General features: G+C 66.1%; 3 protein-coding genes across 7 annotated transcripts; 1 reads left to right on the top strand and 2 right to left on the bottom strand.

The window, feature by feature from the left end:
• Positions 1–814: 814 nt before the first annotated feature.
• Positions 815–7,760, bottom strand: SDCCAG3 (serologically defined colon cancer antigen 3). 3 transcript variants are annotated; one of them, XM_021081157.1, is made up of 10 exons: positions 7,542–7,735; positions 7,264–7,413; positions 6,323–6,391; positions 5,453–5,565; positions 4,765–5,172; positions 4,165–4,238; positions 3,196–3,307; positions 2,863–2,925; positions 2,332–2,471; positions 815–1,713 (listed from the first exon to the last, which is right to left on the bottom strand). In XM_021081157.1, the coding sequence occupies exons 1-10, from the start codon at positions 7,609–7,611 to the stop codon at positions 1,617–1,619; spliced, it is 1,296 nt and encodes a 431-aa protein (XP_020936816.1). In that variant the 5' UTR covers positions 7,612–7,735; the 3' UTR covers positions 815–1,616. The 3 variants fall into 3 exon arrangements, with proteins under 3 accessions (XP_020936816.1, XP_020936814.1, XP_020936815.1); XM_021081155.1 differs by lacking the exon at positions 6,323–6,391 and having other exon boundaries at positions 7,542–7,700; XM_021081156.1 differs by lacking the exons at positions 6,323–6,391; positions 7,264–7,413 and having other exon boundaries at positions 7,542–7,760.
• Positions 7,761–7,826: 66 nt separating this feature from the next.
• Positions 7,827–18,655, top strand: PMPCA (peptidase, mitochondrial processing alpha subunit). Its single transcript, XM_021081154.1, is given in 14 exon segments — positions 7,827–7,934; positions 9,313–9,515; positions 10,100–10,179; positions 10,646–10,728; positions 11,984–12,078; positions 13,064–13,164; positions 13,462–13,725; positions 13,989–14,081; positions 14,182–14,300; positions 14,378–14,468; positions 14,586–14,648; positions 15,980–16,124; positions 17,097–17,129; positions 17,132–18,655. Coding segments are annotated over 14 exon segments (1,575 nt in total). The 5' UTR covers positions 7,827–7,863; the 3' UTR covers positions 17,266–18,655.
• A 258-nt stretch (positions 18,656–18,913) lies between these two features.
• Positions 18,914–27,629, bottom strand: INPP5E (inositol polyphosphate-5-phosphatase E). 3 transcript variants are annotated; one of them, XM_021081145.1, is made up of 11 exons: positions 27,559–27,629; positions 25,943–27,032; positions 23,608–23,731; positions 22,028–22,125; positions 21,398–21,522; positions 21,186–21,305; positions 20,806–20,913; positions 20,410–20,571; positions 20,213–20,328; positions 19,985–20,121; positions 18,914–19,757 (listed from the first exon to the last, which is right to left on the bottom strand). In XM_021081145.1, exons 2-11 carry the CDS (start codon positions 26,791–26,793, stop codon positions 19,625–19,627), a joined length of 1,974 nt encoding a protein of 657 aa, XP_020936804.1. In that variant the 5' UTR covers positions 26,794–27,032; positions 27,559–27,629; the 3' UTR covers positions 18,914–19,624. The 3 variants fall into 3 exon arrangements, with proteins under 3 accessions (XP_020936804.1, XP_020936805.1, XP_020936803.1); XM_021081146.1 differs by lacking the exon at positions 27,559–27,629 and adding an exon at positions 27,334–27,478; XM_021081144.1 differs by having other exon boundaries at positions 19,985–20,328.
• Positions 27,630–27,732: the final 103 nt, after the last annotated feature.

The raw sequence follows: 27,732 nt of genomic DNA, 5'->3' as shown, positions 1-27,732 counted from the left end.
AGGCGCGGGGGCTGCTGCGGGGACCGGACGCAAAACCGCGCCTCTTCCAGCGGGACCCGCGGCGCAGGCAGAGAGGCCGGGTCGACAAGTCGCCCGAGTTGGAAGCTTGCTTCTGCTGCCGTGAACACTTGGCGCGTCCAGAGGGGTGGAACAGCCCGTGCGCACCCCTCCTTGCTGCATCCATCCCCTCGGGGCCCACTGAGGTCCAGGGCCTGCGGAGCATCCGGGGTGCTGGTGGGTGAAGGGCACCGAGGGACCCGCACACCCTCCAAATCCCCAGGCCGTGGTCCCAGCCCTGTCTTTAGAGGCTTCTCAGAGCGGTCGCGGGGACGCCCGGGAGAGAACCTCATCCTGACACTTGCCCCCCAGACGCCCCTGTCCAAGTCTGGTCTGACAGCAGAAGCCAGAACCCACTTTTCCCCAGCGGGTAGGAGCACCAGTGGTGGGTGGGGTGAGATGAAGGACCCGGTCGGTGGTGACCTCTGGGTCTCGTTCCTGTAGCTAAGATCAGAGGGCCAAGCTACTTGAAACTCCAGCTGGGGTTCTTCAATGCTTCAGTGCTAGAATCCAGCTGTCCCACTTCAAAACATGCAGTTCTGTGCCTGGACGCCCGCGTCCAGCCTGCTGCCACTGCAGCCAGCCCAGCGGCAGCGGAGTCCACCCCAGCCCCACCGGCCAGGCCGAGCGTCATGTATCAGCCAAGCCGCCCTTTAGGTCCAGGAGAGCACGAGGGTTCTCCAGCCTGAACAGCGGCTGCATCAGCAAAAGAGGGACAGTGCGCGTGAGTTTCAGGGTCTATTAAACACGAAAGCCGTCAACTTGAACAGGAGGGGAAAAGTTTATTTTAAAAAATAGCACTTACGGAAGAAGAGCCCTTATGCCTCCCCTCCGACGGGAAGGGGCTGGAAAGGCGCTAGGGGAGGCCTTGGGCTCCCCGGAAGCCTCGGCGCTCGAGTCCCTGAACGCCACACCTCACCGTACAAGATGCCACTTGAAAGGTGTGCCCAAACCCTCCAGCCCCAAGCTGTCCAAACCCGGAGGCCCACAGAAATGCCCCTCAAGACGGCAGCCCCTGGGGGGACGGCCCTGACCACCTCGTGGGGCGTCCGCGCTCAGGCCACCCACCACCGGGGCCCGGGGGAGCTGAAGGAGTGGACTGCGAGCCAGAGGGGGCCCTGGCCAGGGCGGAAAGGCGCGGGATGAGGAGGCAAGCCCTTCCCTGGGGCTTGCTTTGTGTCTCTACTTAAAATCAAGGACGATCAGCTGAGCTTATCTTATACTTAATGCTCTGGAATGACAATGGAAGGCACTTATTAGAGCTGCTGTTTTCGTGGTTAGCTCAAAAAAAAAAAAAAAAATCACCAGCTCTTAGAGAAATGTTTTCCAATAGGCGATGCGTCTTGACAGCCCAGCAGGGAGCTCAGCGGGCAGCACCCCCCCCACCCCCGGCCCCCCAGCGAGGGGCCAGCCGTGCTCTTACAGGCGGGGGTGGCCAGCACAGAGATGCTTCTACTTCGGGGGAGGACGGCGCGTTTAAAGACACAGGGGCACTCTGGAAGGCTCCAGCGAGACTGCGGAATGTAAACAGAGCTGGGAGCGGGAGACCCCTGCGGTTCTCAAGACTCCTCCTGGTCTTTAATCTCAGAAATTCTGTCTATCGATTTAAGGATTTCAGCAACAAGATTCAGGGTTTCGGCTCCAGAAACCAGCTGCCTGAAACGAGAACACAGACGCAGGTGCTGAGCCGCCAGCTGTTCCAGAGCAGAGCAGGACGTCAAGGCCAAGGAGTCCTGAGGTGAAAAGCAGCTTTGTGTCTTTTTAGGGCCGCACCCGTGGCCTATGGAGGTTCCCAGGGTAGGGGTCGAATCAGAGCTGCAGCAGCCACCAGCCTATGCCACAGGCACAGCCACACCAGATTTGAGCCGCGTCTGGGACCTACACCACAGCTCACGGCAAAGCTGGATCCTTCACCCACTGAGCGAGGCCAGGGATCAAACCGAATTCGTTTCCGCTGAGCCACGGCAGGAACCCCCAAAAGAGCAGGTTTTTAAAACCTTAGATGAACTCTGAAGAAACTCTTCCTACTCAAGCCAGACGGGCACTGCCCAACAACTTGGGGGTCCCGGGGCCGGCGTCCAGCCTCTGTGCTTCTCCCTGGGGCAGTGTTGTCGGTCTTTTGCTCTCAAGAGCCCGGGGCCTGGGGCTTGGAGGAGGGGCTGCGCGTCGGCTCTGCCCAGAGTTACCCCCCAAGCCTCCCAGTCGCCCCCCTGTGGTCATGGAGCCTGCGGGAGCGCGACCCTGGGCTGGACGGGCTCCTGGCCCCGCACTCACCTGATGGAGGCGTGGGCGTTGTGCATGACGACGCGGAGATTCTGCAAGGCCACGTCGGTGTTCTGCTTCACCACCGTCAGGCTGGCGCCCTGGCCCGCCCGCAGGGCCTCATTCTCCCGCTTCAAGTTAGAGACCTGCGCCTGGGGCCCGGCGGGGCGGGGCGGGGAGGTCAGGACTCGCCCGGCTGAGCCTCGGTAGAGGCAGCGAGGGGAGGCCCCGGGAGACGCTGCTCCTTCCTGACTCCTGAAGGACGCGGGCCCAGCGCCGCCCCACCTCCCCCGGCCCCAGCTCTCATCCTCACAGAGGCCCCCCGGGCCCGTGTGTGGGCGCCCCCCGCGCCGGCAGGGATGCCCATGACCTCGTGTCACTGGGGACCGGGCGGCCTCCGTTGCTCAGGGCCCGAGAGGAAAGCCCTCTCTGCTGATCTGGGGCTCAGTCGCTGGGGCCGGGAAGAAGGCGCAGAGGCCCTTGGGGGTCTTGTCTGGGACGCGCGCGCCGCCCGCACCGTCGTCGGCGTGTCCCTCGAGTCACCTGGAGCAAGCTCACTTCCTGCTTCAGTTTCACGACGTGATTTTCTGCCTTCACCGCACGCTTCTGCCATCCCACCCCACACACGCACACACGAAAACGAAAGGGAAAAAGGAAGGAAGACAAAGAGACAAAGAGAGGTCCCCCTGACGTGGGGCCGTGGACACAGGAGACGCCTCCGCCTCGCAGCCGGCGCGCCTGCCCCTGGGTCGGGGGCCCCTGTGCCTCCTCACCCCACCGAGGGCCTGCCAGGGCCCCTGCGCGGAGCGACCCCCCGGCCCGGACGGGACGACCCCCGGCCCTCCCCCCGGCCGCGGGCAGGGCCCGTCTGCCCACCGTCATCAGCTCCAGGTTCTGCTCCACCTGCCGCACGGCCGACTCCAGGTCGTGGAAGTCCCGCTCCTCCTTCATCATCTTCGCTTCCAGTTGCCGCTCGAGGGTCCTGACCCTGGTGCGACAGAAAAGCCCGCGCTGCGACCGTGAGCCTGAGGCTGAGAACGCCGGGAGGCGGGGGTTCTCACTGGATGGACTGGACTCAAAAACTCGAGCGCCCGGTTGGTTCAGAAGGCACCCCTGTTTCAGGCGCACCCCGCGAAGCCCAGCGGCAAGGCAGCCTCGGAGCTGGAGGCAGAGCCAGCGCGGGGCCACGGGCACTGCCAGCCTCAGGCAGCTCTGCTGCTCTGGCATCAAGCTTTCTTGCCTTTGCTCTTTTTTTTTTTTTGCTTTTCTAGGGCTGCACCCACAGCATATGGAGGGTCCCAGGCTAGGGGGCGAATTGGAGCTGTAGCTGCCGGCCTACGCCGTAGCCACAGCACCGTGGGATCCGAGCCATGTCTGCAACCGGTACGCCACAGCTCACGGCAACACCAGATCCTTAACCCACTGTGTGAGGCCAGGGCGCGAACCTGCAACCTCATGGTTCCTAGTCGGATTCGTTTCTGCTGCAATGTTTCTTTTCTTTTTATGGCAGCACCTGCAGCACATGGAAGTTGCCATGCCAGGGGTCACATCAGAGCTGCAGCTACTGGCCTACACCACAGCAACACTGAATCCTTAACCCACTGAGCAAGGCCAGGGATCAAACCCGTATCCCCACCGAGGCTACCCTGGGTTCTTAACCCACTGAGCCACAGCGGGACCTCCCTCTGATGTTTAAAATAAACTTTTACGCAGGACATAAGAAACGTGTTTAATGCTAAGGATTTAATACGACAAAACCCAGGCTGAGTCTAACTCCTCCACTGCGTTATTCTTTGAGAGATAGAAGAAGCTCTGAATTGCAATCCTAGCTAAAGGCTTACATACATTTCTGTTTGAGTTTCAGAGAAGCTCTGAACCTCAGTCAGCTTTCTTCTTAGCTTAGAATTTTCATCTTTCAGCTGCAGAAAAAGAAAATCCTTGTTAGAAACTCTGCGTGTCTCACTCACAGGAGTCTGCGCTTCTGCAGTTTGGCCCTGGAACTTCCTGGTAAACAAAACGATTCCGGAGCCGCCCGGCAGGCCACTCACGGAGGAGAACCGAGGACAAGTTCAAGGCCTAGAGTCACAGGCTTCAGCTTTACTCACGTCTTGTGACGCCTTCTCTAGGTGACGGTGACTTTCTTAAAGGCCCTCAACTCTGGGCAAACTGTCCCTGAGCCGCCAGCTGGGGTGGACCTTTTTCTGAGGGGCAGCGCTTTGAGGGTCTCAAGTTGGCTCCAGCTCGTGCCTAGGTCGGGCCAGACCCAGAGCCCGCAGGGCCTTCCGGTTGGTTACGGCCCCACAGGCAGCCTCTGGAGCAGCCGCCAGAGCGACCTGTCCTTGGAGCCAAGACCCCGGGGGCAAGGATGCCAGAGGCTCCAGGTTTTCTCCGGGAACGCCGCTCGGACCCAGGCTCTTCCCAGGCACCACCAGGCCCCCCACTTACTGCTTCGTAACTTATCTGCAGCGTCCGCAGGCGCCTGTCCCCCAGGGCCTCCCCGTGGGCGGCAAAGTCCGTGCTGGGGCTCCCCGCTGGGGAGCCACGCAACTCGGCATCGCTCGGTGTCCACGAGGGCAGAGACTCGGGCCCCACCAGCTCCGAGGGGTTGGAGAAAAAGGAGACGTAGGTGCTGCAGGGCGACGTGCTGGCCGCGCCCCTGGAGGAGTGCGTCTGCTCCACGGTGGACGGCAGGTAGGCCCCGTGCCAGCCCTCGTCCTCGTCCTCGTCCTCGTCCAGGAGGTCGCCCGCCCCCGTCGGGTCTTCGAAAAATGGCTGCTGATAGTCCAGGCCATACCCCGCGGTTTGGGAGGCTGGGGAGTCGCGGTCGAGTCCCAGTGCGTGCCTTGTGGCTTCCTACAGAGAACGGGGAGGCAGGGCGCGGACTCAGAGGCCACCCCAGGTCTCTCTCCCTAGCTGGTCACGCTCCGCCGGGGGAGGGCAGAGGCAGGAGCGGCGCGAACGGCCGCTGAGCCCCGTGCGGCTGCTCCTCTGGGCTCAGCAGCCTCGCTGCACCGGCTCTGCTGCACCCTCTCCTCCGGAGAAACGTGCTGCGCGACAGCAGAGAGACGTCCTCGGGGCCAGGGTGGGGGTGTCTCTCCGTCCAAGATCATCGCAGACAATGCCTTAGACCTACTTTTGAATAAACTCTGCCGTCGGTGTCCTCTTTCGACAGGCCGAGGTTCTTGGTCTTCAGAAACTCTTTAAAGGAGAATGGATTTGCTTCTGAGAGATCTTCCAGTTTGTCATCTGAAATGAGAGCAGCAGCACGGAATGCAGCGTCTCCCAGGCATCAGCGAGAGCGACTGTTCCCACTCACTGCTCCTTCCCAAACCTGACCCCTAAGGCTGGGGACGCTGTCCCCGCGACGCCACCAGACCTTGGTGACACAGGAAATGAGAAAGCGGCTGAGGAGACAGCCCGGCTTGGACATGTGTTCCAGACCCTCCTCCCTGCCCCCAGCCCCGGGTTCCCACACCCTGCTGCCCACGGAGTCCACCGGGGACCCGAAGACCAAGACGCGCCTCTGCCCCCACGCGGGCGGAGCCGGTCGGCCTGGGCACAGCTGGGCTGGGTGGCTAGAGCTGAGATGCAGCTGTGCTGGGAATCACTGCGCTGCCTCTAGCCTTTCCCCCACTGGCCCCTCCAGCCCCCCTTCTCTTTCCCGCTCTCCCAGTACCCCCCCCCAGCCACACTGTGACCCTTCTGGCCCACCAACGACGCAAGCCCAGGGCCAGCCCTGGATGAGGCGGGCGCCTGTAACCCAGCCCCTGCTGTCTCCTCAGACCTTCAGGTGTGACCTCCGACTCTCACGGCCCAGGTTCTCCCGGCCCTGGGCCCTCTCGCTCCACTCCAGGGCCAAAACTGAATCTGTGGGATTCTGCTCCCACCTGCTCGTCTGGGCCCCAGGTACACGAGTTATACACGGTCAACAACCCCACCACCAGGCTCGTGCCTGGCGTGGTGTGTGGGACAGAGACGAGAAAGGGTTACTGAACTACTCTACCTCCGAAATGTGTGTTCTGGACCCGAGCTGGGCCTTGCTTAGCACACTGCCCCTTGCCACAGCCAAAATCTGCAAAGAGACATCCGTCACCCAGCGTGTGCAAGGGATCCTTATTTACGTATTTGCTTAAGGCTGCAGCCTCGGCACGTGGCCCAGGGCCCGTATCCCAGCCACCGCTGTGGCCCACTGCATGGGGCCAGGGATCCAGCCTGCGCCTCCCCAGGGACCTCAGCTGCTGCAGTCAGGTTCTTAACCCACGGCGCCCGGGTGGGATCTCCATGGGAAGCCTTTGTGACCACAGCTTCGGACATGTCTCTGACTGCAGTGGTTCTTACAGCCTGGGCAACTTTCAGGCACAAGCCCCTGGGCTCCTGCCCCTGGAGATGGTCTGACTTCCACAGGCCCTGGCATCTGTGAATCTGAAAAGGCTCCCCATAGTTTCGAGGCCCAGTGGGGCAGGCGCCTGTCCTCCTCTACCTTGTGGTACCTCCTGAAGTTGTCATTAGCTGGGTTGTCATTAGCTCCTGGCCTCTGACATAACCCCCTAAATACTCCCCAACACTCTGGCTGGACACCAGGCAGTGGAGCCGCCTGGGGAGAGCCAGGATGAACTCAAGTTGGCCACTGCCCAGCTGGAGGAAGGCTCCCTGGTCCCTCCGCCCGAAGAAAGAGGTGGTTTCCTGCACTCCCTGGGGCGAGGCCTCTAGCCTGGCACTTCCCGTGGTCCACTGCCGCACGTCTGGCAGGGATGGGGGCGGGTCTCCCAGAGGAAACCCTGAGCTTCCAGCAGGCGGGACCCCCGCGACTTCGGGTTTAGGCTCCCAGCGCCCCGCACCAAGCTGGTGCTGGTGGTCCTCGCTGGGTCCAGGGGCGGGTTGAGGCTCCAGCGAGGTGCCCACAGGTACTGCCGGAACCGGGGGTCCCTGAGGCTTGTCTCTCACCTGTGTCTCCCACGGAAGCTAGCACCGGACTGGGCACATAGCACATAAACGTCGGCCGAATGCCGAAGAGGTGGGACTCCAGGTCCCTGCCTTGGGGGCGCTCACAGTCTAGCTGGGGGAGACAAGACCGGCGCTCATAGAACGCTGGAGCTGCAATAACAACAAGAGCGACTTCACCGCGCGCCGCGCCGCGCGGGCGCCCTGCGTGCCCGCCGCACCTGGACCTCAGCACGGCCGCCGGGCCGCGGACGCGCTCCCACCCGCCCGCCGCTGCTCACCGTCCGGAATGACGAGGCTCCGGGCCCGGGACAGCGGGGTGACGCCCGGGCGGCGCGCGTAGCCCGCCATCGCCGCGGGCCCCGCGGCGCCGGCTCTCTCTAGCCCGGCAGCGGCGGCTCCATGGCCCCGGCTCCGCCCCGGCCGCGGCCCGAGTCGCCCGCCCCCGTCGCCCGCCGCTCGGCCACCGCTCCGAGCCTCCGGCCGCTGCTTCCGCCCCGCGCAGCGGCAGCGCGAGCCCGAACGCCGCGGGCCGGCTCCGGGGGGCGGGGCCCCGGGGGCGGGGCCGGAAGTGACGACAGAAGCGGTGGGCGGAGACCCAAGATGGCGGCCGTGGTGCTGGCGGCGACGCGGCTGCTGCGCGGCTCGGGCCCCTGGGGCCGCTCGCGGCTGAGGTGAGCGGAGGGCGCGCCGCGGGGCTGCGGGGGCTGCGGCGGCCCGCGTCCCTGTGGGCGCCGCGCCTGTGGCCGCCCCCCGCCGAGGCGCGGCGCCGGGCCGGCGGGCTGGGACTGCGGGACCCCAGCCCCGCCCCGGGGGCGCCGGGGGCGCTTCCCCGCCCGACGCCCCGGGCCCCGGTCCCCAGCCCCATCCGCCTCTCCTCTGCCGCCCTCTCCTCCCGGGCGGACTGCGGGGGGCTCGCCCGGGGCCACGTGTCCTCTCCGCCCCGGCCCCTTCCGGCCGCGTGCCCCCTCGTGAGCCAGGGTTCTCTGGCCGCCGGAGCCCTGCCCTCGGCGGCTCTGCTGTGTGCCCTGTCCTGCGGATGTTTGGCCTCCTCTGTCCCCATCGCAGTCGCGCCCAGGCGGCCAGGCCTGCCTTTTCCCACCCTGGCCCCTTGGCTCAGGCAGCAGATAGGTGTTGCCCCTCGCAGTCCGCGGGAGCTGAGTGAGGGCTCCGGCGCGCGGGGGACAGGGACGCGGTCGTGTGCCCAGTGTCACCTTTGGAGCGAGTAGGCCACGGTCAGTGGTATGAGGCGGGAGAGACTACGTTCAGGTAGCAGGATGAGGAGCAGCCTCTGGGGAGGTGAGCGTTAACCAGGAGGTGGGGAATGAGAAAGGGGCAGCCCTGAGACCCGCGGCCCTGGGCGAAGGCGGCCCGAGGGGCTCCAGGAAGGGACCGGCAGGCCAGTGGCATCTGGACGTGGGAGGCGAATTTGGGGAGGGAGTGGGAGGCCGGAGCAGGTGAGGAGGTGTGGCCTCTGTGCTGAGGGACAGTGCGGGCTAAGAGCTCTGCAGAAACCCACCTAAGGGGCAGGTGCTGCTGCCCCTCTCTCAGCGAGGCGGCCTGTGCGGCCCAAAGACTTACGGATCTGACTGCAGGTCCCTGGGCTCAGCCAGAATTTTTCCCCGCAGTGGGGCGCTTGGTCACTCCTCCGTGTTGTCTCTAGAGAGGTATAGAGATAAGTTCTCTAGGCGAGATGTCGAGGCTTGTTTTCAGTTTTCTTTCAGGGCTGCTTCCTTCCGCGGCATACGGAAGTTCCCGGGCCAGGGGTTGAGTTGGCGCTGCAGCTACCAGCGTACACCGCAGCCACAGCCACGCCAGACCCAAGCCGCTTCTGTGACCGTGGGGCAGGTTGCAGCAACGCCAGAGCCTTTAACCCCCTGAAGAGGCCAGGGATCGAACCTGCATCCTGATGGATCCTAGCAAGGTTCTTAACCCACTGAGCCACAGCGGGAACTCCACGTTGAGCTTGAGCTGTATCTGGGTGGTCTCTGCGTTCCGTGGGCTGATTCTTGCTGGGAGCGGGCCCACTCGGGGCCCGCTCCTCTCTTACAGGTTCGGCGCCCCTGCGGGCAGACAGTTCAGTAGCGGCGGTGCCTATCCCAACATACCCCTCTCTTCCCCCCTACCGGGGGTCCCCAAGCCTGTCTTTGCTACAGTCGATGGACAAGAGAAGTTTGAAACCAAAGTCACCACACTGGATAATGGGCTTCGCGTGGCATCTCAGAATAAGTTTGGACAGTTCTGCACGGTAGGAAGTAAGTGCTCCCGGCGGTGTCGTGGGCGCTCCCGTCCGTCGTGACGTGCACTCGTTTCAGCTGACTCTTGTAGTTAGTACATGGCAGGGAGTCGCATCCTGGGTGAAGAAGCTTCGTGCGTACAGAGTGTGTGAGTCTGTAACACTGGCGCGTGTGCTCAGCTGGGAAACTCACAATCGAGATAATTAACGTGTTCACTACGCTCATAGGTTTAAACTTGGTTCTTTAGTCATGTTTGCGATTTTAAGGGGTTTCCCTTGTGGCTCAGTGGTTAACGAACCTGACTAGTATTCCTGAGGACGTGGGTTCGATCCCTGGCCCCGCTCAGTGGGTTAATGATCTGGGGTTGCCGTGAGCTGTGGTGCAGGTCGCAGACGCGGCTCGGATCTGGCGTGGCTGTGGCTGTGGTGCAGGCCGGCAGCTGTGGCTCCTATCAGACCCCTCGCCTGGGAACCTCCATGTGCTGTGGGTGTGGCCCTACAAAGACCAAAAGAAAAAGAAAAGACCCTCGATTTCAAAAAGGTTCTCTTGATGAGTCTTCCATTTTGAACATTTGATTTAACCTATTTTCTTTTTATTACCAGTTCTTATTAATTCAGGATCAAGATATGAAGCGAAATATCTTAGTGGAATTGCTCACTTTTTGGAAAAATTGGCATTTTCGGTCAGTGTCCCATCTGTGACCTTTGCGACTATACTTGGGAAGAGCCACCGGGTTTTGCTGTTCTAGAATGACCACTTTAACAGGGGATTAAGTCTTCAAAGTTGTAAAAGGTTTCTAAGTTAAATGATAATTTGCCTTAACGTGTCTTGAAACACATTTAAGAAAGTAAAGTTTGGAGTTCCCTGTTGTGGCTCAGTAGGTCAAGAACCTGTGTCGTATCCATGAGGATGTGGGTTCGATCCCTGGTCTCGCTCAGTGGGTGAAGGATCCAGCATTGTTGCTGTGGCTGTGGCGTAGGTTGGCAGCTGCAGCTCCGATTTGACCTTAGCCTGGGACCTTCCGTATGCCGCGGCTGTGGCCCTAAAAAGAAAATTGAAAACTAATTTTTTTTTTTTTTAAAAAACCGTATTTTGGAGGTTGTTTTGGATTGCTTATTTAGATTTCCTCGTTTATTTTCTTTTTCTAGTCTACCGATCGGTTTGCCAGCAAAGATGAAATCTTGCTTACCTTGGAAAAGCACGGGGGCATCTGTGACTGCCAGACCTCGAGGTGAGCAGCCTTCACCGGCAGACTTCTGCTTGATGGGAGCTGCTGTTCTCAGCCTCGGTCAGCGTCCCACCGAGCCCTCCCATCAGAGAGGCCGGGAGGTGGAGGCGAGACGTGAGCGGGCAGAGCCCAGGGGTGGCAGCACGTTGGTGCTTGGGGCCAAGCAGTTCCAGCAGGCCGCTGACCCTCTGGTTGGAGCCAGGCTGCTGGCTGGGCTTTGGGGCTGCAGAGCAGGCCCTGCCCCCAAGATGCCCACAGACGAAGTAGACGGCTGCACCACAGGGAGTGGACACCCGAGCTGGGGACCAAGGCTAGGGGTGGGGGGCAGCTTGACACGGGGGCCGGTTCTGCATAGAAATGGGATGAGGGGAGGCCTGGCTCGGAGCGGGCACAGCAGGTGCAGAGGCCCAACCGGAGGCGGCAGCCGTCTGTTCTGGGTCGGGAGGGGTCCGGGAGGCAGCCCAGCATGGACGGGGCCGGGCTGCTGTGGACGAGGGCGGATCGGCTGCCAGGGTGGAGCGCGTTCAGAAAGCTCTCTCCGGGGCCATGTGAGATGAGTGGACGACGGTCACCCTTGTTTAAACCGTCGTCTCAGTCTGAGCCGTAGAACGTTCCTTAGAAAAGAGGTTCAAGGACCAGAGCTAGCCTGAGGCCGGTACGGTCCTGTTTTCAAACAAAAGGTCTGTTCAGAGACTTCTGGCTCCCGGGGGTGAGGGCCAGGCCTGTGTCCTGCCCCGACACTGACTCAGCTCAGACGTCCCCACTGAGAACAAACGGCCCCTTCTCTGCGGAGACCCGGGGCCCTGTCTGTGCGCGTACGGCCTTGCCTGCTGGGCGTGCGCTCCTGCCCGTGCTCCCCGTGGTTCTCTGGTCGTCGTGCCTGCACCTCCCACCTGACTCCCTCTGCCCGCGTGACTCTAGGGCCGCGAGCTCTGAGCCAGTTAGCGGTCAGTCTCTGGCCCCCAGCGAGACGTGGGGACAGGTGTGTTCCCAGAGCGACAGTTCCAGCAGCCATCCCTGCCTGGCACGGGTTCCATCCCTGGCCTGGGAGTTTCTGCAGGCCCAGGCGTGGCGGAAAAAAAAGCAAGCACAGGATGAAGCTCTGGCCTAGGAGGGCGCCTCTCCGCGCTGGCTCCCCAGCGCTCAGCTTGCACACGGCTATGGCTCCTGCCAGCCCGGAGCTCACGCCGTACGGGGGGGGGTGCCGATCCTCGAGGCGGAGTGATGCACAGCCGTTCCGGCACTGCTGGTTTTCCAGAGACACCACCATGTATGCTGTGTCTGCCAATTCTAAGGGCCTGGACACCGTGGTCGGCTTGCTGGCGGACGTGGTCCTGCACCCCAGGCTAACAGGTGTGCATTCGGGCTGCTTGAGGGGTCTTTGCGGGGGGTGGGGGTACCGGGAGGCGTGTTAATGCACAGCCCTGGGAGGAGGTGTGGGTTGGTTGGTTTTTTTTTTTTTGGTCTTTTTTGCCATTTCCTGGGCTGCTTCCACAGCATGTGGAGGTTCCCAGGCTAGGGGTCTAATCGGAGCTGTAGCCGCTGGCCTACGCCAGAGCCACAGCCACGCGGGATCCGAGCCGCGTCTGCAACCTACACCACAGCTCACGGCAACGCCAGATCCTTAACCCACTGAGCAAGGGCAGGGACCGAACCCACAACCTCATGGTTCCTAGTCGGATTGGTTAACCACTGCGCCACGACAGGAACTCCGAGCAGGCGTGTTAATGCACAGCCCTGGGAGGAGCGCCGAGTCTCTGGAGCCTGGGGCCTCCGCCAGGGACAGTCAGGAAATACCGCTGACAGGAGAGTCCTCGAGGCCCTTGGACGTCTGGGGCGAAGCTGGTTCTTCCAGTTCAGAAAAGCTGCTTCCTCAAGCGAGGTGCTGCCGGCAGTTTCCAGGTCCCCGTTCCCTTCCTCCGCCTCGTAGGCGGCAGGATTTGAGCTGCCAGGAGCGGGCCCGCAGCGGGGCCGTGCTGGTTGTCGCAGCCGCCCTCACTGCCCTTGGGGCTCCCAGGCTGTGGTCCCACATCGTGATCGTGTCCAGCTGGCCGACGAGTGGCCTCCTTGACACTGGCCCGTGCCTTCGAAGCGCCGTCCCAGCCAGCGTCCCTTCATCCCCGTGGCAGCAGTCTCCGCAGAGCAGGTCCGCGTGGCCGTCTGGCGGCAGAGCTGGAGGAGGGGCCGGATCCCTCCGGGTCACGGCCTGCGGGGCGCTCTCCCCTGGCAGACGCAGGTGTCCCCGGGGCTGCCCCGGACAGAGGCAGAGGGGGCCCTGCCAGCAGCCACGGCCAGGGGCGCTGGCGGCCCGGGTGCGAGCCTGTCTGGTTCTCTGCAGACGAGGAGCTGGAGATGACGCGGATGGCTGTCCAGTTTGAGCTGGAGGACCTGAACATGAGGCCCGACCCGGAGCCGCTGCTCACCGAGATGATTCACCAGGTGACATGGGCGCGGGCCACTCTGAATCCCACGCGGTCTTACGCGTCCCACGTCTCCCCGTAACGGTCTCTGGAACGAGTCTTTTGTGTTTTCCCTGCCTTTTCGTTCTGGAGAGCCAGACTCTTCTATCTTCGTAAACACGCAGAGCTGCTCTTGCCAAGAGGCCGCAGCCGAGAGGAGCAGCTGGCGGGCTCCGCCCTGTGCGGCTGGGGCTCCGGCTGGGGCTCCGCGGCCCGGCTGGCCTGGGGGTGCCGGCCGCGGGCTTCCCGTCACCGGTTCCTCCCGCCCCTCCCTCAGGCTGCTTACCGGGAAAACACGGTCGGCCTCCAGCGCCTCTGCCCCGCGGAGAACGTGGCGAAGATGGATCGAGCGGAGCTCCACGCCTACCTGAGGAACTACTACACCCCCGACCGCATGGTGCTGGCCGCGGTGGGCGTGGAGCACCAGCACCTGGTGGAGTGTGCCAGAAAGCACCTCCTGGGCAGCCGGCCGGCGTGGGGCAGTGACGGGGCCGTGCAGGTGGACAGGTCGGTGGCGCAGTACACCGGGGGCATCGTCAAGGTGAGGCTCCCGCGACGGCGGGCGGGGTCGCTGCTCTCGGCTCCTGGGGGCCGTGTGGTTGGGTTTGTCGCGCGAGTGTCAGGCGGAGCCCCCGGCTGCCTTCCCCGAGCGCCCGGCGCCGAGGCGGCGCCGGCTGGAGGGGGCCTCGGCCTGCAGAGGGAGGAGGGCGCGGTGCCGTTCGCGTGGTTTCTCTGGAGCCGGGCCTCGGCCCAGGGCGCCTGACCCTAGTGTGTGGGGCCTGGCGGCCGTGGCTCTGGTTCCAGCTGGAGCGGGACATGTCCAACGTCAGCCTGGGCCCCGCCCCGTTCCCCGAGCTCACGCACGTCATGATCGGCCTGGAGAGCTGCTCCTTCCTGGTGAGCCCCCCGCCCGCCCGCGCGCCCCGCCCCGGGGAGGTGGGAGGCAGGAGGCGGGCGCTGGGCCGGGGCGCCCGCTGAGCCGCCGCCCCTCCCGCAGGAGGCCGACTTCATCCCCTTCGCCGTGCTCAACATGATGATGGGCGGGGGCGGCTCCTTCTCGGCCGGCGGCCCCGGCAAGGGCATGTTCACCCGGCTCTACCTCAACGTGCTCAACAGGTGGGCGGCGCGTCCCGGGGGGCCGGGCCGGGCGCTCGGGCCCCTGCGCCACCTCCCGCGTCCTCTGCGTCCCGCAGGCACCACTGGATGTACAACGCCACCTCCTACCACCACAGCTACGAGGACACGGGCCTCCTGTGCATTCACGCCAGCGCCGACCCGAGACAGGTGAGGGCCGGGCCCGCCCTGCCCCTTCCTCTCCGAGCCCGGCCTTCGCGGGGACCAGGCCGCTGCTGCCGGGCCCGGCCGGGCCTCCCGCTCCACGCTCTCTTACCCCTCTTACAGGTTCGAGAAATGGTGGAGATTGTCACGAGAGAGTTTGTGCTGATGGCCGGAGCCGTGGATGTGGTGAGTGCAGCTCGGCGCCCTTCCCGGCCGCTCCGTGGGCGGAGGAGGCCGGCTCGGGGCCCGTCCCCCGCGCCCAGGCCACCGGTGTCCCAGCCAGAACCGCGCAGCTGCGGGAGCCCGTCCTCCCCGGTCTCTGGCTGAGAGCCCCCGGGGTCCCGTGACCACCCAGGTCCTGGGGCGCTTGAGAGCAGCGTCCTGCGGGAGGAGGGGCCCCTCGGCATCGTCCGGCTCCTGCGGCCGAGTCTTCTGTTTGAATCTGAGGTTTGGTATGTTAGAACACGTACGCGTTTCGAAGCCTCTCTCTTCCCGGACCAGAACTGGCACAAGTAAGCAGGATCTGTGTGCGTGGGCCAGGCGCAGACAGAAGCCCAGGGCGTGCGCCTCGGGGCTCGGGGCGCGTGCCTCGCCTTCAGAGTGGCCTCTCTCCGGTAGCCGCCTGCTCTTTTCTTAATCAGGAAAAGAAGCGTTACTTTAAAAATAAAACGTTTACTGGAGTTCCCGTTGTGGCGCAGTGGTTAACGAATCCGACTAGGAACCATGAGGTTGCGGGTTCGGTCCCTACCCTTGCTCAGTGGGTTAACGATCCGGCGTTGCCGTGAGCTGCGGTGTAGGTTGCAGACGCGGCTCGGATCCCGCGTTGCTGTGGCTCTGGCGTAGGCCGGTGGCTACAGCTCCGATTGACCCCTAGCCTGGGAACCTCCATATGCCGCAGGAGCGGCCCAAAGAAATAGCAAAAAGACCAAAAAAAAATAAAATAAAACGTTTAGAAATTAAGAGCTGATGGTTTCCTTAGCGTCCTGCTAGAGAAACAGTGCTTTGCCCTCTAACGCGAAAGCAGCTTGAGACGAAGGGGGTTTGCAGCTGTGAAAGTGAGCAGCTCGGCCTCCGTTAGGCCGGGAAGGCAGACGGAGACCCGGCGGCCGGGAGTCTGTCTGTCCCCAGCTCCAGGCTGGGCCCCGGGAGCGTGACCCGCTGGCGTCGCGGCGTTCGCAGCGTGCTCAGTGAGGCCCGAGCGGCGGGGCCGGTGGCCGGGGCTGGTTCCCCGTGGGGTTTCCCAGGGAGCAGGGCCTGCGTCTCGCGTGTCTCGCGTTGGATGGAGCCCGGGGCCGGCGCTCCATCTGTGTTCTTGTGATTTCGACGTGCGGCCAGCTTGGGGTCCCGGCCTCTGGGGGGTTGGCGCGGCCCCTGCTCGTGCTGCCTGGCAGACACGGGAGCCCGAGGGGCGCTCGCTTCTCTCCGTCGGACGTGCCAGGCGCGGTCCCGCCGGGGAGGACGCAGGGCGGGGCTGGCGCCTGCCGGCCGAGCCCCGACTGACGGACGGCGCCCCCCAGGTGGAGCTGGCGCGGGCCAAGACGCAGCTGACGTCCATGCTCATGATGAACCTGGAGGCCAGGCCCGTCGTCTTCGAGGACGTGGGCAGGCAGGTGCTGGCCACGCGCTCCAGGAAGCTGCCCCACGAGCTGTGCGCGCTCATCCGTGAGTACCGCCCCGGCCCCGCCGGCCTCGGCTGAGCGCCTCGCCGTGACCCCCCGGGCTCCAGCGGGGCCCCACGGGGAAAGTGGGTGCCAAGCGCTTGGCGCCGTGCTGCCCCTGCAGGGGCCCCAGCTCTGACACTGCTGCCCTCGGGGGTCTGGGCCCAGGTCTCCACGGCCTCCCCGGGTGACCTTCGGGGGGCCCTGGAACTTGTGGGTGTGGGAGGCCTGGGGCTCTGGGGGCAGGGCGGTCGTGGCGGGCAGCAGCTTCCCGAGGGGCCGTAGCCGGGAGGTTCCGCCTTTGCCCAGTGGAGACGGGTCACCGGGTGTGAGGCCAACGGCCTCTGGGCTCTCCTGGGCTTGCGTCCTGCTGAGGACAGCGCGTGCCCCGTGCATGGCCCCTCGTCTTCCCTTGGAGGCGCACGCCCCGCGCTCGGAGGCCTCGTCTCCTGTAGAAGCACGTTCCCAGCAGTAACGAACCTGACTGGCATCCCCGAGGACGTGGGTCCTTTCCCCAGCCTCGCTCCTTGAGATGCCGCATTGCTGTGGCTGTGGTGTGGACCGGCAGCTCCGATTCAACCCCTAACCTGGGAGCTTCCCTGTGCCGTGGGTGCAGCCCTCAAAAGAAGAGACCCAAGTTCGCGGGCGTGGTTCGCTACGCCAAGGCCGCGCGGGTGCGCCCCTCGTTCCCACGCCCGTCCCCGCAGACTCACGGTGTAGCTGACGGGTTGATGGGGTTCCTGTTCTAATGACCTTGACCCCTGTGGACATGGGCCCATCCTCACGCATTTGGAAATTGTACGTGTAAACCACCAGCACGTCCCCGTTACCAAGCGGCTCGACCCTGACTGGCCCTGCGTCCAGTCCCCACAGGCTGCACGTGGCCCTCTGGAGTCCTCTGCACCCGCCCCCGCGGAGGCGGGGCCGGGGCAGGTGGGGGCCAGTGCTCCCCTGACATCTCTGTCCCCTGTGCCAGGCGACGTGAAGCCAGAGGACATCAAGAGAGTTGCCTCAAGATGCTCCGTGGCAAGCCGGCCGTGGCCGCCCTGGGGGCCCTGGGCCACCTGCCGACGTACGAGCACATCCAGGCGGCGCTGGCCAGCAAGGACGGGCGGCTGCCCAGGACCTACCGCCTCTTCCGCTAGAGCCCGGGGCCGGCGGCGCCTTCTGCTGCGTTCTCTGGGGTGACTTTACAGCCGTGCAGGCTGCGGGCTCTCCCCAGGCGCAAAAGGACGAACCTGCTGTCTCCAGAGCAGTCCCCGCAGAGCTGAATGTGCCAGTCAGTGGAATAAAGCTTTACTCCGTCGCAGCTGCAAACTGAGAGCGCGAGGCTCCCGGGGTCGGCCCTGCGTCCTCACACCCCCGGCCTTTGAGCAGGTGGGGCCCCGCCAGGGTCGCTGGTGGTCCACTGATGCCAGCCGGCCGTCGGGAGGCCTGTGCCACCGGCCCCGCTCTGGCCACGTGGTCCCTGGTGACGCACAAGCCGGCTGCCCTCCCCAGCCTGACAGGTGAGGTGGCGCTCTCGCCGCGAGCAGGAAGCTGCACCCTGACCCCAGAGGCGCCGATGGGGGTCAGCGAGGCCTGCGGACGTGCTGAGGGCGGAGGCCCGAGGAGCCCTGGGCTGCGGTTCAGGGCGGCCACCCGGCCGTCGGCGGGCTGGGCGGAAACAGCCGCACGGCTTTTTCCAGGAAAGACAAACCCGCGAGGCAGAGGCAGTGGCCCTGCGGTGTGGCTGGGAGGGTCCGACTGCCATCCCCCGCAGCGGGTGTGCCCTCGCCGCGGAGGTGGCTGGCGGGGGGCACCTCTCGGGAGCTTCGTGTGGGAGGAGCGTGCCTGGCGGGGAGGCCACGCTTCCCGGGTGGGGGAGGAGTGCCTCCCGCAGAGCCGGCGGCACGGCCTGCCTCCTGGAAGCTGCCCCGGTGTCTAGTGGCGGCGGTGCTCGTGGGCCCTGCTCCCCGACGCCCTGTGCCCTCCCCCCACTTCAGCTCCCTGAGCGGCCAGGCCTGAGCCGCCTGCCCGCCCGTGCCCCGGGGCAGCCCGGCCGGCTGGGCAGACTCGGCGCCTTGGAGAGCGGGAGCCAGGCTTCACATTCAGCCTCGTGCTTGCCGGTCGTGTCCCAGTTCTTCCTGGAGCTTGCTTTGCAGACCCTGGCGGTTCCCTTTGCGTCGATGTGCATTTTCACCTGCCTTTCCAAGTGAGCTCCGTTCCCGCGGACTCCCGCGCCCGTTGCGAAGTAACTGCCTCACTTCGGACGCAGGAGACCTAGGTGGTGACCCCAGGACAGGGAGCTCCGTCTCAAGCCACGCGCCAGGGCCACGTGGACGCTGCCTTTGTGACGGAAGGCTGTCAAGTCACTGATCCAGAACTCGGCACATTGGTTTGAGCAGAATTTTATACAGACAATCTTAGCTGCTTGAAATTGGAAGGGATTGCCTGTCCCTTCTCATTAGCGGGACTTCTGTGTCTGAACAGAGCGGGTACCTTGAAATTTCACATATTTTGGAAGCTGAGACTAATAAAAGTTTGAGACACTCAGCTGCTGAACTGACTCTCCTTCATTCCTCAGGACCCACTCAAGTCTGAAGCGCTCCCGTTTCCCTAAAAGCCCCGTCTCCGGAACACTGGCCTGGGGGCAGGGCCCGGGGCGGGGTGGAGGCGCAGGCCGCAGAGGGGACCCGGGGACAGCAGACTTCCGGCCTCAGCGCCGGCCCCTCGTCTCACGAGAGCAATTCTAAGACAGACAGTGCGTGTAGGCGGTTCCTTTCTAGGGCTCAAATCTTTGGCCAGAACGTGTTTAAGATTCAATAGGTGCATTTATTTAAAAATATAAATATGGAAAAATAAATAATTTAAGAGACTGGATCGAATGCCCCTAGATCTTCCCCCAATGAAAGCCGTTTTTTTTTTTGGTTTGTTTTGTGTTTTTCAAGAGGTGGGGTAAGACAAAGCGATACCGGGCTCTGAGCCCTTTAGGAAAAAGAACTCCAGGGTGAAGGGCCGGCCTGGGCCGCCCGGTGGTGCCCCGCTTCCAGTGGACTCTCAGACCAGAGGCGCTCACACTAACGCCCCGTCCCTGGTGTTACTGAGCCATGGTCTGAAGCCACCAAGACCAGGCGCGGGTGGTTGGGGGCCTCGAACCGCCAGCCCCTCCTGGTCCCGGCCTCCGTTCGTTTGGTCCCAGCACCTGACCCCGGCCGGAGCGCCTGTGCTCAGGCGGGTTGGCGGGGCTGCTGGGAGGCCGCAGGGCTGGGCGAAACAGTAAAGGCGGCCAGGGCGCCTGGCAGGCCGGTGGGCAGGAGCGCAGGTCCCTCCGCCGGCTTTGGAGCCCGGGAGCGGCTCGAGGCCGGGGTCGCTGGCCCGGTCCGCCCTGAGAGGGAAGCTCCGTGGGGAGCGGGCCGGCCAGCAGCAGCAGGTGGTCAGCACCCCAGAGCCGGACGCCCGGAGGGCAGCCCCGCCGTCTCCCAGGCCCCTCCGCCGGCGGCGACAAGTCCCCACGCAGCTCCCTCAGGAGACGGTGCAGATGGCGCTGGCGTGCTGGCTCTTCAGCGCCTGCTGTCTCTGGGTCTCCTTGGAAATCCGCCTCTTGATCCCCAGCAGGTAGAGCTCCCGGTCGAACTTGCCGGCGGCCAGCGGGATGCTGCGGGGGGAGGGCGGCGGCACGTGGGCTCCAGGGTAACCCCTCCGCCCCCTGGCTGCTCCGGGGCACTGGTGGGCTGGCGTGTCCCTCGCCTGGCGACCGAGGGCTGCCGTCTCTGCGTGGGGCCGTCGGAACCCTGCGCCTCGGGGGGTCAGGCCCCGCTCCCAGGCCGCCACCCCCGCCCAGGGCCCGGGGCCCGGGGGTGAGGGCGCGAGGCGGGTACTGACTTGTCTCTGCCCGGCCTCACTTTCACCCGGAACAGGCCGTACACGGGGCGGTGGTCTGACGTCCTGATGCCCGGGCAGCAGGAGTACTTGAGCGGACAGATGTCGTCCCTGTGGCGGCTTCTGTACAGGACGCGGTCCTGCAGGAAGGGGGTCCACGGGCAGGGCGTGACCGGGCGGCCTTGGCCTCGGCTGCTCCCCAGCGGCGCAGCCCTCCCGCGGAGGCCTCACCGTGTAGGACGGGACCCTCTGCTTGGAGGTGGTGTCGTACGAGTCCTTGCCGACGTCGAACTTGTACGACGGCAGGAAGTGGATGTCCGGCTCCTGGAAGCCCTTGAAGACGGACCCTGGGACAGGCAGAGCCGCCGCGCCTCAGAGCGCCGCCGGGCGCCCCGACCCCCGGGGGGCCGCCCTCCTCCCGGCCTCACCTCTGCTCATCTCCCTGGCGAGCTGGTCGTGCTGCAGCAGGGCCTGCACGCTGGCGCCCGCCTCCCGCTTCAGCATGGCCTCCACGGCCGCCCGCCCGCCGCTCAGGCGGAAGTTGAAGTCTCCGAACCAGAACACCCCGTCGAAGCGGGTGGTGACGTCCGCTGGGGCACGCGGACACGTGTGTGAGCCCAGCACCCCCCACCCGTGCTGCCAGCCTCTGCAGCAGCGGCTGCGTCCCCCCCACCACGGCCGGGCGGGGCGAGGGGCCCTGGGGCCCGTGACCCCAGCTTGTGACAACGGGGTGGGGGCAGGCGCCAGGCCTTGCTTCCATCACCGAGCGACTTCCCAGAGCCAAGGCAGGCGAAGCCCCCGAGGGGCCCCAGGCCGCCGCTCACCTGCGTCCGAGCGGTAGGGGCTGGTGTCCGGCACGGTCCTGGGCAGGGCAAGGCCCTGGATGGTCTTGCTGTAGTCCGTCAGCCTCTCGCCCACCTTCCCGTCCCCGGCTGCAAGGACAGTGCGGGTGGGGGCCGCTCCAGAGGCAGGATTCCGAGCCCAGGAACTCAGCGTCGGGCAAAGCCCCCCCACCCCCCCAGCATGCTCGAGCCCCTCCGTCCACGCCAGGGTCGCCCCGCTGGGAGCGTGCTGAGCGGGCGCCCAGGCCTCCTCCTCCAGGCAGACCTGCCTTCCGCGCTCAGGCCACCGCCTGGGGGGAGGCCGCCGTCGGGGGAGAGGTGCGAGGGGCAGGCCGGGGCTGGGGCCCCCGCGCGGGACTCACAGGTGAAGTGGGACGTGATGAAGAGGAAAGAGGTGCCGAAGAAGGTGAAGCTCACGCCCAGGGCCCCCTTGGTCTTGATTTGCGACACGATGCGCGTGGTCACCGTGGCGCTCTCCACCTCTGCGCGGGGAGGGCGGCGCTGAGTGGGCGGCACGGGCCGAGCCCCGCCCCCCGCCCCGGGTCCGCCCCCCCGCCCCCGGGGAGGCGCCCACCTGAGCAGAACCAGATGAGGTCCCTGCGGATGAGCACCGACAGGTAGAGCGCGCCGTGCGCCGCCGAGTGCAGCATGACGTAGTGCGGGCCCAGCGTCTCCTGCAGGCGCGTCTCCCACTCCCGCCTGCGGGGAGGACGCCGTCGGACCCGGGCCCAGAGACCCCGCGTGCCGTCCGGTGCGGAGCACGGGGGCCCCCCTGCGAGCACCGCCTCCTTGGGCGTCTCCGGCCACACGCGGCCCGGTTCTCCCGGGGCCTCCCAAGCTGCGGTGGGCGGGTGGCTCCCACCCTGGCGAAGGGGGCTCCTCACCGGCCCCTGCTGCCCTCACTGGGTGACGGGCCAACACTCCCAGGCCACTGCGGACCCAGGAGGGGGGTTGCGCCACCCTCCCTGTCACTTAGGGCGGCTGCCTACTTACAGGAGGGTCAAGCCCATCACGTTAAACCTCGTGGCCAGTTCGAGCAGAAAGCGGTTCCTGGTTCAGCCCACGCTTGGCCGCGGCCCGTGTCCCCCCACGCAGGGGCCTTGGGCCGCAGCAGCTTTGGCCCCAGAGGCCCACCTAGTGCCGCTGTTCCCTAGGTGGACTGGCGAGCGGGAGACGCCAGCAGGGCCGGGGCGGGAGGCCCTACCTGTCGGAGCAGCCCTCCTGGACTCCCACGACGTACAGGTCCTGGGCGTAGTCGGCCTCGGCCGGCAGCAGGAGCTCATCCAGGTTCGGGGGCAGCTCCTGTGGAAGAGCAGCGCCTGGCAGGTCCCCAAGAGGCCCAGAACGGGGCTCCTGCTGCCTGGGGACCCACGCCATCTCCTGAGGCGGGGGGGACTGAGGCCACAGAGGGAGCCCCCGGCCTGGGCAGGCCACCCCCTCCACCTCCCAGTCTGTCACCACCAGGTCTGGGCCCCTCCTTCCCCCATGCCCCTCCCCCACGCTGCACCCCCTCCTCCCCCACCGGCCCCCTCCCCCGCCAGGGGCCCACCAGCTGCCTCTGGCCTGAGCCTGGCCTGCTCCCGCGGCAGCCCTGGGCCGGAAGTGGGCGCCCTTTACTCCACAACTACCACCTGCTGCCTGCTCTGCCCATCTGGGCCCAGGGTGTCTCCCAGAGGACAGCAGAGCCACCAGCCTGGGCATCTGCCTTCACGTCCGTCTTGCTCAGGTCACTGTTGTGTGGGGTCCTGGTCCTGACGCTGCCTGCCCTGTTTTGTCCCCTGACCTGTCACCCGTTGTCAGCCTGGGAAGCAGCCACTTTGATTCTCCCACAGTCAACACCCCCCCAGAGGGCACTCAGGAAGTGCCCAAGACCCCCACTGGCAGCGACAATCACTTCCTTCCTCCAGGGGAGGGGGCGTTAGGGCCACCCCCGGTCTAGAAGCCTACATCCGGCCTCAGAGTCAGAGCATGCCCCTGGCAGGGGACAGAGAACCCCAGAGAGACGCCCACAGCATCCAACGGGCTTCCCCAGAAATCAGCTCGACAACCCCCAGCCTGGCTGCCTTCGGTCCATCATCAAAGACCCCCTGAGCCCCGAGCGGCCCAGCTCACAGGCAGGACCCCAGAGGGTGTGGAGGGACGGAGAATGGAGCCCCTGACTGCGTGGGACACACGACAGGAAACAGACATGGACGGTGGTGCAGACGCCAGCCTGTGCTGCCCAGCAGTGGACAGGAGTCCCCACATTTGCCAGGCCCCAACGGACACACACAGAGGTGGCCCAGGGCGACTGTAACAGCCAGGTCCTGTGATGGGGCCCACCAGCAGGAGGCTGTGCGTGGAGGGGCGAGGCCTCCAGAGACGTCTCTGCCCCCTTCTCCCAAATGAGCTGGGAATCTAAACCTCGGAAGGTATGGTGTGTGTGCAAAGACAGTGTGTGTGCGAAAAGATACAATGTAGTGCAAAAAGACAGTGTATGTGTGAAAAGACAGCGTGTGCGCAAAGATACAGTGCACGTGTAAAAGAAACAGTGTGTGTGCAGAGACAGCGTGTGTGTGAAAAGATACGGTGTGTGTACAAAAGGGTACAGCGCACATGTAAAAGGTAGCGTGTGTGCAAAGATGCAGGGTACGTGCACCAAGCAGCCCCAGTGCCGGCCGCCGGCCGGGGGAGGGTGGGCTCTAGGCAGGAGGCTCCTCTGGGGGTGAGGCGGGAGCCCGGAGACCCTAGCAGAGAACCGGGCAGAGATTCCCGAGGCGGCCGGGGGACGGGGCGGCTGCTCACCTTCTGGCCCTGCATGTTCCACGTGGCCACGAAGAGCGCCACGGTCCGGTCTGGGAAGTACCGGGCCAGCTCGTCCGCCCCCATCAGGGCCCCGCTGGCCAGGAGGCTCCCCTCCAGGTAGCTCCTGCGGAGACAGGGACCGTCGGAACGGGGGGTCCGAGGAGAGGCACGGGCGGGGGCCAGGTGCAGGACCACCTCCTGGGCTTCGGGAGCCGCCCCCCAGAGCTGGGAGCTCCCAAGGACCCTGTCGGTCACCACAGAGCCCAGCGCCGCGGTCCCCGCTCTCTGGAGAAAGCGCCGGCTTTGCGGCTCTACAAACACCAGCACCTCCGACGGCTGTCCGGCACCGTCCTGGAGGGCGTTTTGGGTTTCTGCCGAACCTGTGAAGGCAACGCCCTGAAAGGGCCGCAGAGCTGGAGGCGGGCTTCTGGACGGTAAGCAGACCCGGAGGGGACGGGGCCCTTTCCGGGGACCCTGGCCTCCGCCTCGCAGTCCGGCCCCGAGAGCACAAACGCTCTCGTGACTCCCGAGCGGATGGCGCCCGCTGGTTCAATCCGCTCGAAGGTGTTCACAGAAGAACGCAGACTAAAGGTTCACCAGTGTCCGCTGCCAAGGTCCCTGCTGGCTCAGGACCCGGCGCTGTCACGGCTGTGGCGCAGGTTCGATCCGTGGTCTGGGAACTGCCCCGCCGGAGGTGCAGACGCCCTAACAGGGGCAGCAAAGTCCCGGCTCCGAACCCCCCCGCCCAGAGCGCTGCCCCTGAGCTGCTCCCTCCAGAAGCAGCTTGGCCGTCAGCCCGTCACCACTCATCTGCCGATGGCCGTGTGCCGACGGCCAGGGTTGGTTTGGGGACACTGAGACCTGAGCTCCCTGTCACGCTCACGTGTCATAAAACCTTCCCAGGACTGCCCTGGTTTGCGCCACATGAAGCCCGCTCTCTGGCGGCGGGCTGCACGGAACCGGGCGCCGCCCTGGCCGCTGCCCCCCAGCAGCCCGAGGGCAGCCCTTGGCAAGGGGACGGGGCGCAGCTGCCCGCCCGCCCGGGGAGCACGGAGCTGGCTGGGGAGGCGGCGGCGGCGGGGTGGCCTCGCCTCCGGCAGTGTGTTCGCCCGCGGGGGCCTCCGCCGCTTCTCGACTGCGGTGTCGGCCGCGCTCCTCCGGGAGGCCCTTCGGGACCCCGCTCCCAGCAGCGTGCTCAGGGGGACGGATCAGGGGTAGGGAGCCAGGCGGCGGCCACACCGGGTTTGCCTGCCTGGTCCCCTGTGCCTGCTTGGCTCCACGACAGACCTGCCTCCCCGGGGAGGGTCACTGGTCCCGAGAAGCGTGGGGGACAGAGGCCCTCGGTCCAGGGCTGGAGAGGGACCATCCGCCTGGCTTTTAGAGCTGAGCCCGAGCTGACCGCTCGCTGGCCGCACCCCTCCCTCACTGGGCTTTTTAAATGTTCTACCACTTTGGTTTGGGGAGGTCGGAATGTGGGGGGCACAAGCCACCCGGCTCCTTGCATGGCCCCCCATAAACCTTCCTCCGCTCCCAAACTCTGCCCTCTGGGTTGGCCTGGCCTGTGCGAGGCGCCACGGGAACGGGAACGGCGCGAACCCCATCAGCGGCCGGGCCAGGCGGAGCGAGGGCACCTCCGGCGGCCCCAGGACCCAGCTCCCGGGGGCGCGGGTTGGGAGGGGAGGAGGTGGGATTGGGCGGGTGGGATCAGAAGCATCTGAGGCCACCCGCCACCGCGTCCTGGCGAATCCCCAGGACTCGGGCTCTCGGGAGCCCAGCAGAGGGGCGGCCTCCACGCTCTCCCAGCTATAAAGTCAACACGGATACACTGTGAAAGCCCTGTAAGACCCCGAGCCTGGCGTCCTCCGAGACGCAGGCCCCCCCGGCCCGCAGGGGTGGGTGCCAACTGGGCCCTGGAACGCTGAGAAATCGCAGGGTGCTCCCGAGAGCAGAGACAGCCTCTCCTGCGGGGTGGGCCCTGCAGAGCCCAGGGGCAGCGGGGCCGCAGTCACCAAGGGCCCTCCGCCCGGTCCAGCTCTCCGGCCTGGAGGAGGGCCCAGGGCACAGCTCCTGGCTGAGTGCGGCCCCACCAGCCCTCTTGGAGCGCTGGGCCCACCTGTCCCAGCCGGTGACGAAACAGGAAGGAACGCGAGCCAGCACGGGGCGCAGAGGGGGCCTGAGGCCCTGAACTCTGTTGAACAGGAGCCCGCGGGGCTGAGCCACGGAAAAGCTGGGGAGGGGCTGGACGCGGGGCTCGGCGGAGGGGCCTGCTGGGGCACCTTCCTGGGTGCTCACGGAGCTCGTGAAGGCTGACGCCGAGGCCACGGGGGCCGCCTACCTGCTGCGGACGTCCTGGGCGCGGATGGGTGCCAGGAGGCTGAAGGTGGACCTGGCCGAGTGGAGGGAGCCGTCGTCACAGGCCAGGGGGCTGGGGGGCCGGCCGGGGCCCAGGCTGCTGTGGGCCCGGAACAGCCTGGCCTGCAGGCGGAGCTTGTAGTCGGCGTGGTCCGCGTCCACCTTGTGCGCCGTCCGCAGGGACTCGGAGGCGACGCTGTGGTCCATGGCGGGCAGCGGGCGTGCGGGAAGCACACTGGCCAGCCGGGGGCTGCTCCTGGCCGCGGCCCCGTCGCGGTGCAGGAGGTCCAGGGAAGTGCTGATCATCCCGGAGAGGCAGCTCCCCCAGGTGGAGGGGCCTCCGCCGCCCAGGGCCCCGCGGGCTGTGGGGATTTCCTGCAGGGAGGTGCTCAGGCAGGGCGGGGAGCCGCCGTGGGCGGGGGTCTCGGGGGCCTTGTCCGGCAGGGAGCCCCCGGAGGGGCTGGCCCCGTTCCGCGCGGCCAGGTCCTCCCGGCTGGTTCGGAAACGCCTCTTCCTCCAGCTCTTCTCGTCCAGGGACAGCGCTCGCTCCAGCCTGGGCCTGGTAGGCGGCTTCGGGGTGAAGGGTCTTGCCTTGGCCTGCGGGTCGTCCTCCTTACTGCTGACTGGGGCCGCAGTGTCCAGAGGGAGCACTGGGCTCTTCTCGGGCCCCAGACGGGGGGCAGTGGGCGGGGCCGGGGACCCCGGGCGGGGGGCAAGCTCTTCATCCGTGTTTGGAAGCTGCCCCTTGAGCATTCTGCCTTCAGGCTCCTGGGCGGTGATGGGCTGCTGGGGGGCGACCTCTGAGTGCCCCCGGCTCGCCCACTTGGACGGCATAGTCCAGGGACCAGCCCTCGTGGACGGCGGCAGCCCAGACGCCCCCCGGAGATGGTTCCTCCTGGGCTGCTGGCGACGTCCAGACGTCTGGTGTCAGGGATGCATGGTCAGCCGGGGCCGGCGAGGCCCAGAGGGGAGAAATGGCCGCGGCTCCCCTTCAGGCCCGAGGGGACCCAGCGTGAGCAGGGCCAGTGGCTGCATGGCTGGGAGCCCTGCCCGTCCGGAGTCCCCTCAAGTACCTAAGGGAAAACGGTGCTATTAGCCTTCCCCGCCGTGGCCCTGCAGCCATTCAACGTTCCTAAGAGCCCCTGGTGCAGGGTGACAGAGTCGGCAGGTCGGCGAGAGTGGCAGGGACAAACACCGAGGCATTCAGGCCTGCCTCCTCCTCCTAGGAGGGGCGACCGCCGAGCGTCCGAGGACGGCGGGAAGCCACCCTCCTGCCCCCGGGGCTGCTGCCCTCGCGGGGTGCCGGCCACGAATTCCCGCTCCGGGGCGTGGGCGCCGCCTGCCCGGGGTCCCTGCCGCCCCGGCCTCGCCCACCTGCGCGCCCGCCACCATCGCTCGGCCCGCAGACCCCGCCCGAGAGCGGGCGACACCAGCAGCTCTGCGGCCCCTGCTGCCAAGGCCCCCGCCGCAGGACCCGCAGTCAGCCCGGCCGGCGGCGCGCCCCAGGGCAACGACCGTCGCGGGTCCGCCGGGGGGTGGGCGCGCGCGAGCCCCGCGCCCGCCCTCGCGCCCCCGAGTCACCGCGCCCCGCGCCCCCACCTCTCCGCGCGCCGCCGGTTCCCCGGCCCCGCGGGCCTCGGCGGCCGCTCCCCGGCAACCGGCGGGCAGGGCGGCCCGGACTCCGGCGCCCGCAGCGGCCCCTGGCGGCCGGAGGACCCAGCCGCGCCACCCGAGGACCGAGAGCGCCCCCGGCGGGCACCGGGGGCAGCTGCG

The sequence above is a fragment of the Sus scrofa genome, unplaced genomic scaffold, assembly GCF_000003025.6.
Source record: "Sus scrofa isolate TJ Tabasco breed Duroc unplaced genomic scaffold, Sscrofa11.1 Contig1206, whole genome shotgun sequence".
NCBI classification, from domain to species: Eukaryota; Metazoa; Chordata; class Mammalia; order Artiodactyla; family Suidae; genus Sus; species Sus scrofa.
The sequence above is the reverse complement of the archived record's forward strand: the minus strand, read 5'-3'. Positions and strand labels throughout refer to the sequence as shown.

What these genes read in the sequence shown, in the direction of transcription:
- INPP5E (XM_021081144.1), bottom strand. Translation starts at nt 26,793, where the DNA reads ATGCCGTCCAAGTGGGCGAGCCGGGGGCACTCAGAGGTCGCCCCCCAG. An exon ending in CAGGAGGGCTGCTCCGACAG is followed by an intron (nt 21,523 to 22,027) that starts GTAGGGCCTCCC and finishes TCCTCCCCGCAG; the next exon opens with GCGGGAGTGGGAGACGCGCC. An exon ending in CATCACGTCCCACTTCACCT is followed by an intron (nt 20,914 to 21,185) that starts GTGAGTCCCGCG and finishes CTGTCCTTGCAG; the next exon opens with CCGGGGACGGGAAGGTGGGC.
- SDCCAG3 (XM_021081157.1), bottom strand. Translation starts at nt 7,611, where the DNA reads ATGGCGGGCTACGCGCGCCGCCCGGGCGTCACCCCGCTGTCCCGGGCC. An exon ending in CCAGAACACACATTTCGGAG is followed by an intron (nt 5,566 to 6,322) that starts GTAGAGTAGTTC and finishes CTCTCATTTCAG; the next exon opens with ATGACAAACTGGAAGATCTC. An exon ending in ACGGCAGAGTTTATTCAAAA is followed by an intron (nt 5,173 to 5,452) that starts GTAGGTCTAAGG and finishes CGTTCTCTGTAG; the next exon opens with GAAGCCACAAGGCACGCACT.